Here is a 12,172-nt window from a genome sequence, read left to right as displayed (position 1 = left end):
CAAATAACTGTTTTAATATTACATTAAACAACAAATTCTAATTTCCTGTTTTTTTTTAGTCAGAAATACTCTTAACCTTTTTCGAAGTATAATAAAATATTTGAATTTACTTAATTTAGTTTACTTTAATATGTAACTAAACTTTTCTATGTTGTCCGTCGTATAATAATTTTGCAATAAATAAAAAACATTAAATTTATAAAAAATCATTTTTTGTTTTATTTTAACATAGAAAATTGAATTTATGGTAAATTAAAATAAATATATTTGTTACTTTTTACTTAACTATGTGTGAACAGTGCTAATAAAATGAGTCGCAGAACAAGTTTATATTAACTTAATTTAAGTTTTAAGAAACTACAGCTGATCAATCAACTAATTAAATCAATCTTATAAATCACTGCGTACGTACTTTGGCTTCAATTCTTCTATTCTCTTAATAAAATCTGTCTTTTCCAAACATCCTTCGCAGGTTTCATCCCAGTCATTTAAGATTTTCTTAAGATCACGTACCTTTAGTTTCTTTAAATCAACTGCATTTAAATCAATTTGTTTCTCTAGAAAAAAAATATAATTATTTTATAAAATATACTGTTTAACTAGAATATAAAATGATTATTAATGATTTACAGTTTTGTCTTGTGCTCTTATCACAAGCGATGATACTAATTAGAAAAATAATAATAGTACTTAACAGATTTTAATTAGTGATTTTCATATATATTGCTCAATACGACCAAATACAATGGTAAACACCTTATTTATAATAGTTTGGTTCTATAGTTTAAATTTATAAATTGCAATTAAAAATATTTGTTCATTAAAACAATTAATTATTTATATATTGCAAAATTATAAACTTAATTAAATTTGTTAAAAATTTTTTAGCATTTTAACTTATTTATTTGATATAATCAAGTATTAGCTGTAGTAAAAAATGGTCTAAGTAAATTTAACTTTCAATGATCTTATTATGATTGTTCCCACTGATGTAGACTTAAAACTAGTTTCGTGCTTGGATTAGAACAATAATAATAATATGTTTCCGATATAAATCAATTATATAAAAGCCATGCCAAATTCAAGCCACGTGGTTACATGAGTGATTTTAACATAATTAATTTTTAAAATTTTCCTTTTTTAAATTATTATTTAAATTTTAGTGAAGAAAAGAATTTAAAATTTTTGTCAAATTCAAATAAAATTGGGGAAGACTTTTATTTTATTATGAACTTCATTAAACAGGCTTATTAAATTATTAAAATTAAAATAGAAATATTTGTAACAAGTTTTCGGTTTTTTTAAAATTTTAGTTAAATTGTATTTTGTTATGTACTCTTTTATGTATCGCCGGTAAGTAATAATTATTAAGTACTTTTTCTTCAATATACTATACTATTTAAACTATTTCTTTTTAATATCTAAAATAAGGGTTCATCTTAATTATATTAATAATTAATACTAACAAAAATCCCTCTCACTAATGCCGTTTTCGATTAAAAAATCTGTGATATTTTTCAATCGAGATTCATTTATATAACTTGAAAAATAAAGTGTGATTTCTTTCGATATATATATTTATGAGGTATATAAATATCTAACAACACTACTACAAAAATGTTGGATTACTCTAAAAATGTTTGATTGAACAACAAAATTTTATAGATTGAGAGTAAATCTAGATTGAATCCAGATTTAGCTATCGAAAACGTTACACAATACGTCATTTACACAATACTTCGATTCTGTAATTCAATAACATTAAAACGTTTTCTCTAGCATTAAATGATATCTTTCATATAAATATATAAGTTAATAGTGTTTACACTATCGTAATCAACTTGATAAATATGTAACAATAAGTGTCAGTTTATGTAAAAATTATATATATAAAAATATTTCAATGACCTTCTATTGTGGATGTAAATATAGTAGAAGACGCATTAGGTTCATCAATAAATTAAATTATAAACTCTATTTACTCACCGTAACGTAAATCACAAACTTGAGCATCCTTTTTTTTAAGTTTTTCACAAATTTTTTCTGCAGGCATCGACCAACTTATTGGCTTGCTAAGTTCATTCAAAATACCAGTAGCTGATTCTTCCAGACCACCCAAATAGTAACACTAGAAGTTAGATATGTTTTCACTTGTTAATAAGATTGCATGAGTAATACGCCCACTTATTTTCTCAAGCATACGTAAGATATGTATTCGCATAAAATATATGTTAATATTTTAATGAAAATAAGTGGACTCCCATCTATTAAGAAAAGTAATGTACTTACGAATCTGTGTTCTTTATTTTTTTGTTTTTTACAGAATGTTTTGAATTCATTTTCAATCAATTTATAGTCTTTCTTTGTGGCATCATCCAAAGTCGCCGCAAATGTGTTTATAGTCTTAACACAAACTGTAATAATTCACATGAATGCTCTTTGTTAACATTATAAACAAATATTTTATTATTTTTTAACATACCTTCACATTCATCGTCTTTCAGCGATAACGTGTGAGCAAACAAAACGAAGCAAATTGTTGCAAATAAAATTTGTGATTTCATCTTAAAGAGTGAGCAGCAACTATAAAATAAGTAAATATAAAATTATTAAAATTACAATTCCTCTAAACCAACTCTATATTCTAAATTTTTTTAACCCGTTGTGCTGTTTTATTGGTACTTTAATTTATAAGTTTACAAGTAATTTAAAAGTATTTGACAAATTTGCACATAGCAGTTTATATTTATTTTGAACAGCATATTTTTACCCAGTTTAGTAAAATTTATAAATACAATTCTAGTCTTATTTTTAACAAAATTCTTTTCAACTCTTGTAACTACTTCAATAATTTTTCAATCTGCCAATCAATTGCTCTTCATAATATCTGTTGTATCTTACCGGTATCTAAGTTTTTATTAAAGTATAACTGAACCTGTCGAACTGTGATTGGTTGGTTTAGCTACGTCACTAGTGTCAAAAATACAATGCAGTGGAAATTTTTAAAGTGAGACGTCAAATTGTAGGGAACGTCAGGAAAATGAAACTAAACTTAGTATTTTTCAAACTGTTCACAAATTTTCTTTAAAAAAAACGTTTTATCGATAAAATATACATTAATTTTATAGAAAAAAATTTGTTTTATTATAAACTAGTTTTTGTCTGAATTAAATTTCTTACTAAGATAGTACAATATGTTGTTAATGTCAAATAATCAAGTTTGTTAACTAATACTATATATATATTTATCTTATATATATAATTCTTCTATACGTGTGTTGACAGTGAACTCCTCCTAAACGGCTGAACCGATTTTGATGAAATTTTTTGTGTGTGTTCAAGTGGATTCAAGGAAGGTTTAGATTCACAATTTGGCCCACTGGATAATGTCTTTTCAATCAATTTTTTATTTTTTGCTATCCATATACATTTATATTAAAAATTTAAAATTTATTCATGCTTACTTTGATTTGTTTAAAAACTTTAAAATCTCTAAAATGAATTGTAAAACTGCCCTTGCATAGCTTAAGTGCATTTAAATTCCGCAGCATAATTATAGGTGAGCCAATTTTTAATCTTAAGTTATGTGGTGGTATTCCTGGTAAATCCAGCGAAATTCAAAAATTCAACACACAAAAAAGAAGAATTATATATATAAAGATATAAATATCGTACAAAAAACAATGCCACGTCTTCGTGGACGAGGAGGAAATATTGGTCGACGGACTCGGAATTCACAATTACTCCAGAACCGTCGGTTAAATAGATCGGCAGAAAACAATGAAGATGTAAGAAACCAGGATACAATTACACGTGCTAATGAAAGTCAAGAGCAAGGCAACGAACGCCAGCAAAATTAATTGCAAGGGGAAACAACGTTCGCCGGGTCAGCTAGTATATGTATATAAATTTATATAAACATATAAATATTTAAATAATTAGAAATAAAAAATCATGTGTAGTTATTCTAAAACAGACCTCTCATCAGCATAAAGAATAAAATAGCGTTTTATATTCCCTTCAGCAATATTAAACTTTAGCAATACATATTTAAAATAACAATACAGCAATGTCATTAAAATCCCTCAGATGCAATCTAATAACAAATACATTTTTTTATAAAAAGAAATAAAACAAAAGGTGTGAGAGCGAGAGTTATGGTAATAAACTGGGAGGATGGCATTAAATATCTAGGCATCACGGTGGACAAGCGATTAACATGGCTTAAACATGTTTAACTGTAAAGAATTAGCTGTGCCAAAATTCTTCATCATTTCCAATCGCTATTCAACAATTAAACTGATATATAACTAAATAATTCCACCGTCACTTCTATTAGTATGTAGCGTTCAGCAGAGACTCAAATATTATTATTCGCCAGCTAGAAATTGCACAAAACCAGGCTCTGAGAAGACTTTTCAATGTGCCATGGTACATTAGGACGGATGACATTCTCAGGGACATCAAGATTGATTCGATCAAAAAATACATAAATGGTAGGATAGAACACTGAAACTATTTACGAAAACTGAAAGGCTTAACACGCTAACCGCTCCTCGGGAAAGTATGCAGATCTGAGGTCAGTTATTGCTTAGTCTGATGAAGTGATAAACAATAATCCAGTCAAGGCGTAGAGAGGGGTTATGAAAAAACCTCAATTGCAATATATTAATAACAATATTGATTGGTTTAATATCTACTTACATAATCCATTAAAATTCGTTAAATAAATATAAAATTGTTCGAAGATAAGGCGATAAGAATAAACTGCAATTCTACAAATATCTCGTAGGCCATTGAAATGTTTAAGTACCATTATTTTTTTCATGATATACTCTTAAGATATATCTTAAACTGATTCTAAATTTATGATTACCTATCGACACTAAACTTCGTTGAAGAAATCTAAGTCGTTCTGTCATATCTTCTGTTTAATATCTGTTGGATATATATAATGCTTTGCTTGGATAAGTTATAAAGCAGTATAATTAATAACAGTACAAGTTATTATTATTTTTTCTAATAATATTAACAAGAAGCACAAAAGCTGTACTTAATTAAGGCTGAAGTAATTGTTATAAAGGTAGCAAATATAGAAACTGTAATGGGCAATACACGGGAAAAGTGCTAAGTTATGATCAATCATACTTAGGATATACCTTTGAACAAAGTAATGACAAAGCGAAGTATGTGCATTTTATATATTGTGTCTGAAATTCATACCAAAATCAATTAGGCGAACATAACATATTCGATTACTCAAAGGTAATACCAACAAAAATTCCGGAAAAAGTAATTATGAAGCAATATCAATATCAAATTTCAATATCCATTAATTTACCAGTTGTTGATAATCTGACAGGAAGAAGAAGTGAAATGACAATTAGGATAAAAATTACAGAAACATGCATAAAAAGCTTTGTAATTTTAATCGATGTAAATATGAACGACTAGAGGTTGAATAAATTGTGCTGTAATAAGTTAGCTTTACCGTTCTACATGGAAATCAAGGCAGAAGTATAAATAAGGGGTAACATACGAATTAATTAAGTTTCTATTTCAAGACGTAAATATAAGGGAGTCTGTCAAATATATATATCTTTGTGTGTTAAGTATTTAATGATCTAATTGAACTTGTGTTGTTTGAGTTTTTTTACTGTTTTGCCATATGTGTACTCTTTTATAACTATATAAGTTTTCTGTTTTGTACCGTCTACATTTTTTACGTTCGTTATATCTGCGAAAAAAAAACAACCTTTATCACTTTATCTGCTGTTTACATTTGCTACCTTAGCTATGTTTATGAATTTAGCCTTAACGTAGTTCGTTAAGGTTATTCAGGAAGGAAATTTCTATATGGATAAGTTTCCGATAGGCATGCACTGCATACGGACAAACTTTTATCCTTTTCTTCAACATCTCGACTATTTAACAATCACTTTTTATGATAAGCATAACATTTTGACGTGATTACCAATAATTTATCTATTAACAAACGAATAATAAAAACAATTTTTCTACAAATCAGATTTATAAGACAATCCATTCTCTTGAATGGATAACCCAAATTATGAATCTCTTCCATTTGCTGTTAAAGCTCTCTAATAAAATTTTTTCAAATACTTAAATTTATGTACACAAATTTGCTATGTATTTAGTTGATTCGATCCTGTAAATTATAGTTTTGTACACGAATAAATGGTAATTAGTCTGCCAAGAGTCTTGCGAGGTCAGGATCTGCCACTCAAATTTATAGGTCATATTGTGGCCTACAACTAGATCTCTGATCGATAAATGGTTTTCAGCAGAGAGAAGTTGCTACTGACGCGAAATTTCAGGTAGCCACCAGGTTAAAGAGCTAATTCATCCCCACAGTTATGATAAGGCATCTTTCTTCAGCAGAACAGAGTTAAGGTTGCTGGTGGGATATTTAACGGGTCACCATGAATTGCGTTATCACCTTAACAAAATGGGCCAGAAGGAGGTCACTAGGTCGAAAAATACTCTCCCATTCTGACATTCAGAGGTTCTCAACGACCAACACTCTGGCTTTAATTCGGAAGGCGGAAAGTCTTCTGTTCGGTTAGGGTCTGTTGCAGTACAAAAGATCAACTAAATTCGACAAGCATTTATTTTTGCAATTAGGCAATAAACAAAAGTGTAAACTGATTCTAGTTAATTTTTGTTTATTTTCTCAACCTTAAAAACAAAAAGTTTTCTAAAATCGAAAAAAATCATAACTGGATGCTTAACTAACTGTTTTATAGATCTTCACGAATGTTTATGTTTACTAAACATAAGTATTTAACGAATATACATTTGTTGGGTTCATTTAAAATAATTGATCAATATTAAATAATCGAATTGCAAACTAAAATAATTGAAAGATTGAATTTATGTAATTCGCACTTCAGGAGAAAAAGTACTAACTTTAATCGATTTAAAAGGTTAGGATATTTTGAAATTAGATCACATTATTGCAACGGCAAACGCAGATTTAGCTTTCATTTCCTACTAGCCAATAAAGTTACTTATCATGCTTACGCCGGACCCCATTAAAATCCACTGTAAACAACTTGTAAAAGAAACGCGAAAGGTCCGAAAATTGGCTCAAATGTACGTGATTCATTTAAGCTTCTGCAATGCGTTGCAGAGTATGAAACCTTTGGGATGCGCCAACAGAAACCTAGTAAGTAAGTAATTTTTGAGTATAAATACTTGCCACATTTTTCAAAATAGTAGTAGTTGTGATTTGCTTAGCATTTGATTAAGAGTAAAAGAGTTTCAAGAGTTACAAGAGTTTCTAGCTTAAACCAATCAAAATGTTGTCAAAATTCATGGTTAAGCATTTAACATAGTTAGTTGTTTTCTTGGACTGATTTAACATTTTAATTTTAGATGTCAATCACTTTCCTAGCTTTGGTTGCATTAGCAGCGGCTGGTACAAGTAAGGATGCGACTGCAGAAACTATAAGCTCAACAACTAATAAACCAAAACGTAGCTTGAACGCTCTTATAGGAGATGGAGGTTTAACATCATCATTTGGATTAGGAAGTCCTTGGACTAACACGGGATCTCGTTTTCCAAATGGATATGGCAGTGCACTCAACGGATGGAATCCCTGGACTTCGTAGTATATTTCTTTAAAATTTTATTAATATTTTAATTCATTTTACATTGTTTCTAGCGGTTCTTCTAAAGTAGGAGGTAATTCTCCGTCACCAACCGAGGTGGCAAATGCAATAGCTGCTGCTAAACAAGCTTCAGCAAATGTTCTTATTGCTCAACAACAAATGCAGGCAGCTAAAGAAAATGTTTTGAATCAACAACGTATTGCTATGGAAAAGGAAACTGCTGCCGCCATATTGACACAGAAATCAGAAGCTGCAGCAGCTGTCCAAAGGTCGGAAGCAGCTGCTGCTGCTCAGGCTGTAGTATTGGCACAACAACGTTTGGCAGCGTCAAAGGCTGCTGTCTCTAGTATGCAGAGAATTGCTGCAGCACGTGAAGCCGAAGCTGCAGCTGCATTGCAACGTTCTGCACACGCAGCAGCTGCTGAAATTCAAAAAAGCGAATACGAAGCCTCCAAATTTAATCAATATACGCGCAACGGAAATGCTGGAGCTGCTCATCACTTAACGTTGACTAAAGATACCGCGTTCAGTCCAATTACAGCAGGCATTAATCATGTGCCTAATTTGGAAACTCTAGGACCATGGGTTGGTACAAATGCTGCCGGTGGCAAGCACACAACAGCTGCCGCTTGGTTGTAAAATTCTTTCGTTATATAGATCGTCCATAAAAATTGTTTATTTTTTTTTTTCATTATATTATCTATAATAACAATAAAACTCTGATTAATAAAGCTTGAATTATAATAAAAAGTAAAGTTGATACGAAACTACAATATTATGGCTTTTATATCTAAACATTTCTATTAGTTAGTATAAGATTAAGTAAAGACATTAAAACTATAAATAAATAAATATAAAATTTTTATAAATATTAAAAAAAATATATAAATATACAGATATAAGATTAATATAAAAATATAAACTATAAATAAATAAATATAAAATTTTTATAAATATTAAAAAAAAATATATAAGTATACAGATATAAGATTAATATAAAAATATTTTTATAAAAAAAAATATTTTATGATATAATTAAAATAAATAAAAAAGAAGTGCGTCGGCCGGGAATCGAACCCGGATCAACTGCTTGGAAGGCAACTATGCTAACCATTACACCACCGACGCCCTTAAATGTACTTGGAACTAAAATCAATAAAGGCGAAATAATATTTATTATTTTAATTTTTATTATTTTTTCCAAATAAAAAACAATCATTTAATATAATATATTATTTACAATATATATATAAATTATTTGCGAAAACTAACAGGTTTACCAACACCGCGTCATCGACTCTCAGAATGGATTCAGGCTCCTCGGAGAGGTATGCAGATCTGAGGTCAATTATTGCTTAGTCTGATGAAGTGATAAACAATAATCCAGTCAAGGCGCAAAGAGGGGTTTTTGAAGAAACCTCGCAGTTAATAGAGAGTAAAAGTGTTCAGGTGCACTGACTCAACTAGCCTCAACATAATAATAATATAAAATTTAAGTATACTAAGTAATTTGAAAAGAATAATGCAAATAAAGACAAATAAAATGCAATTTTACTCTTTTTACAGAATTTAGTTCTTCAGAAATAGCTCACAATTTTTTAATAAGTAAGGGAAGTTCTTAGTTGTCTTAACGGATATGCAATTGCAATATTAGGGGCGAAAAGAAAAGATCGTCAAAATATATAAAATATTTAAAATTTTTTGAAGAACGCAAGGAAATAATGACAAATCTGAAACTCATTTTACATGAATTAAATAACATAGAAATATAATGATTACTATTATTTTTTTAGATTAAAATAAACATATGTGCATTACAATTTATTAGCGACAGGAATATTAAACTCTCTCAGAAATTTCCTTTTATTCGAAAATTTATTAATAGAAAGCAACATTCCAATTCGAAGTTCTTACGAGTAGCTTGAGGAACAGACATAGTATTTGGTTAATAAGGATTAATAAAATCCTTAGGATTTTATATTAATCCTTAGGATTAATAAAATCCTTATTATTTAAAATATTATTTTATTAATTATTATTTTCCTATTTTTTGTGAGCTATAGTATCTAAATCCATACAATATGGTAAGTAATTGATCAACGGGAGTTATTGTTTACAAATATAGTTTTCAAGTAATTCCCACGTCGTCAATTTACACCTTTTATGGTTATCGCCTCTAATTTTAATGTCATATACAGTTCCAATATCTTATTAGGAATTATATCTCTTAACATACTCCATTATCCAACTACGGAACACAGTGTGAATTCACTTACACCACTCACTATAGTCACTGTCTGGTGGAGTAAGTTTCCTAAATCTTTTGTGATTTGTAATGGATTTGGAATCAGTGCATATACAAGGGTGATTTTAGAGTTGGAGAACTTCTAAAATATTTCGAATAATTTTGTGTTGGATAAATGAATTTATTTCAGTTAAATATGTTATGTAAACTTAAAATTTTTTAGTTTGCAAGTCTATGCGGCTGTTTGTACTTAATAATAATATTTCATCTATTTGTTTTCAATATAAAATATATTTAACAAATTTATGTTAGAAAGCTACATATATATTATCAATGTTGTATTGATTTTTTTTTTAAACTGAAATTGGTACTTAGACATACAGCATCCATGGGCGTCGGTGGTGTAATGGTTAGCATAGTTGCCTTCCAAGCAGTTGATCCGGGTTCGATTCCCGGCCGACGCACAGATTTTTTTAATATTTACAATTAACTTTTTTTATTTTAATTAATTTTTATTCCATTTAGACTTTTTAGTTACTAATAATATTAATAAATTATAATTTCATTTTAAATGCTTGATTAAATTAATTTATTAATATATTTTTTTATAAAATTAAATGTAAAAATATAAGTTATCAATTAACTTTGTTAGATTTTTTTTAATTCATTTATTTTATTACAATCTGTCAAGTATGAATGACAATAAGTAAAATATATTAACTGAATCGTAAAAATAGTTATTACGATCTAAAAAAGAAAGGCACGTATGGACTATGTCCAGTGACATATCCATATATAATTAAAATAGAAATGTGTGACCTACATATACATATTTAAAAAGTCTCTCGATGTTTTTCTTTTTAGCCTTCTAAAAGTGTTGGAAGGGGGAAATCAGGTGTGTAAATAGCGGGTTGTGATGCATATATATGCGATGAGAGTAATTCTTTGTAATTCGAAGTATTTCTTGCTGGATTGTCGGAACACGTAGCATAAACAGCTGTTCATTCGTTACATACCAAGGTGCATTTGTGATCATTCGTAGTGTTTTAGATTGAAAACGCTGGATAATTGTCAAGTTTAAGTCTGCTGCAGTACCCCATAATTGGGCTTCATAACTTCATATAGGTTTTAGTACAGTTTTGTATATAAGCAGCTTATTGTCTAGTGAAAGTTTGGAATTTCGGCTGAGGAACTAACATAAGTTTTGCAATTTGAGACCCAAGGTTTCACGCTTATTAAATATGTGTGGTTTCCAGGTTAGTTTACTATCCAGATGTATGCCCAAGTATTTTGTTTCTACAGTTTGTGGTAATTGAGTATTGTTTATTCAGACAGCCAGGCAAGTAGAACGTTTTGCAGTAAATGTTACTTGGACAGATTTTGACTCATTTGGTTTGATACGCAAATTTTTCATCCAGAGAGCAACATTGTTGAGGCAGGTTTGTAGTTTGGTGGAAGCACGAATTGGGTCACTGTCAACTGATAAAACAGCTGTACCGATCTGCAAATGTACCGATAACACTGTCATCGGGAAGGGAAAGATCCGCAGTATATAGAAGATAAAGCATTGGTCCCATTATGCTACCTTGAGATACTTCTGCTCCTATATCATGAAGTCCTGTAGTTTCGTTTTCATGCTTAATGAAAAAGTGCCTTGCCAAGAGGTATGATTTAATAACTATGAAAAAATTTAGGAGTAGATTCAGTTTTAGTTTAACTTTGTTAGATAGATGTTTTAATTGTGAGACAATAATAAATTATTGCAGTTATTATTAAAAATCGAATTCAAAAAATACATCGTTTTCCTTGAACCTTATAAATATCGTACTAATAATCACCATATCAGAAAACATAAAGCGTCACATATAAAACGGAGAGAGAAAATTTTTTTTTTTTAGTTTGATGATAAAAGCAAGAAAGTCATGTTTAGGAAGAAAAATAATCAAATCAAATCTAGTTCTAAGTTTCATTTCTTGTAGTTTACAAGTTCTTAATCAGAGCATCACACAAAAGAATCTTCGTATAGTCTATAACAGATCGCCAGTTATAAAAATCAATATGAGGATGATTCTTCAAAATAAACTCTAAAGAAACAAAAATTAATATGCATGTTATTTTTTATATTATATATACATTAAGACCGAAAAGTTTTCGGAAATTCTCATTTAAAATTCGCGCGCTGTATATTTTTCGATATTTTAAGTTTATGTAGTTTGGCAGAAATTAAGGACAATTACTATGCCAAAAATGAGCGCGATCTGTCAGACAGTTCGTTTACGGCAGCTGTTGAAA

At 29.1% G+C, this 12,172-nt stretch overlaps 2 protein-coding genes and 2 non-coding genes across 8 annotated transcripts; 2 read left to right on the top strand and 2 right to left on the bottom strand.

Annotated features, from left to right (window-relative positions):
• Nucleotides 1-241: 241 nt before the first annotated feature.
• Nucleotides 242-3,103, bottom strand: LOC119683546 (mesencephalic astrocyte-derived neurotrophic factor homolog). 2 transcript variants are annotated; one of them, XM_038097260.1, is made up of 5 exons: nucleotides 2,902-3,103; nucleotides 2,483-2,583; nucleotides 2,290-2,414; nucleotides 1,987-2,128; nucleotides 242-557 (listed from the first exon to the last, which is right to left on the bottom strand). In XM_038097260.1, exons 2-5 carry the CDS (start codon nucleotides 2,562-2,564, stop codon nucleotides 391-393), a joined length of 516 nt encoding a protein of 171 aa, XP_037953188.1. In that variant the 5' UTR covers nucleotides 2,565-2,583; nucleotides 2,902-3,103; the 3' UTR covers nucleotides 242-390. The 2 variants fall into 2 exon arrangements, with proteins under 2 accessions (XP_037953188.1, XP_037953189.1); XM_038097261.1 differs by lacking the exon at nucleotides 2,902-3,103 and adding an exon at nucleotides 2,771-2,824.
• LOC119683545 lies at nucleotides 1,308-8,339 on the top strand. Of its 4 annotated transcripts, none has more exons than XM_038097259.1 (3): nucleotides 1,308-1,353; nucleotides 7,399-7,634; nucleotides 7,689-8,339. In XM_038097259.1, exons 2-3 carry the CDS (start codon nucleotides 7,399-7,401, stop codon nucleotides 8,272-8,274), a joined length of 822 nt encoding a protein of 273 aa, XP_037953187.1. In that variant the 5' UTR covers nucleotides 1,308-1,353; the 3' UTR covers nucleotides 8,275-8,339. The 4 variants fall into 4 exon arrangements, with proteins under 4 accessions (XP_037953187.1, XP_037953184.1, XP_037953183.1 ...); XM_038097256.1 differs by lacking the exon at nucleotides 1,308-1,353 and adding an exon at nucleotides 6,873-7,189 and having other exon boundaries at nucleotides 7,399-7,631; XM_038097255.1 differs by lacking the exon at nucleotides 1,308-1,353 and adding an exon at nucleotides 6,874-7,189.
• A 352-nt stretch (nucleotides 8,340-8,691) lies between these two features.
• Nucleotides 8,692-8,763, bottom strand: Trnag-ucc. Its single transcript has one exon. It is a non-coding gene; the product is annotated as a tRNA-Gly (tRNA).
• A 1,509-nt stretch (nucleotides 8,764-10,272) lies between these two features.
• On the top strand, nucleotides 10,273-10,344 carry Trnag-ucc. The gene has a single exon. It is a non-coding gene; the product is annotated as a tRNA-Gly (tRNA).
• The last annotated feature ends 1,828 nt before the right edge of the window (nucleotides 10,345-12,172 follow it).

The sequence above is a fragment of the Teleopsis dalmanni genome, chromosome 2, assembly GCF_002237135.1.
Source record: "Teleopsis dalmanni isolate 2A chromosome 2, ASM223713v2, whole genome shotgun sequence".
Taxonomy (NCBI): domain Eukaryota; kingdom Metazoa; phylum Arthropoda; class Insecta; order Diptera; family Diopsidae; genus Teleopsis; species Teleopsis dalmanni.
This window is presented reverse-complemented; position numbering and strand designations above follow the sequence as displayed.

Bases quoted from the DNA above. Each gene is read 5' to 3' on its own strand.
- LOC119683546 (XM_038097260.1), bottom strand. From the start codon at position 2,564: ATGAAATCACAAATTTTATTTGCAACAATTTGCTTCGTTTTGTTTGCT. The intron at 2,415-2,482 runs GTATGTTAAAAA...GAATTATTACAG, and splicing joins GAAAGACGATGAATGTGAAG to TTTGTGTTAAGACTATAAAC. The intron at 558-1,986 runs GTGAGTAAATAG...TTTTTTTTCTAG, and splicing joins AGTTTGTGATTTACGTTACG to AGAAACAAATTGATTTAAAT.
- LOC119683545 (XM_038097255.1), top strand. From the start codon at position 7,037: ATGCTTACGCCGGACCCCATTAAAATCCACTGTAAACAACTTGTAAAA. The intron at 7,190-7,398 runs GTAAGTAAGTAA...TTTTAATTTTAG, and splicing joins GATGCGCCAACAGAAACCTA to ATGTCAATCACTTTCCTAGC. The intron at 7,635-7,688 runs GTATATTTCTTT...CATTGTTTCTAG, and splicing joins TGGAATCCCTGGACTTCGTA to CGGTTCTTCTAAAGTAGGAG.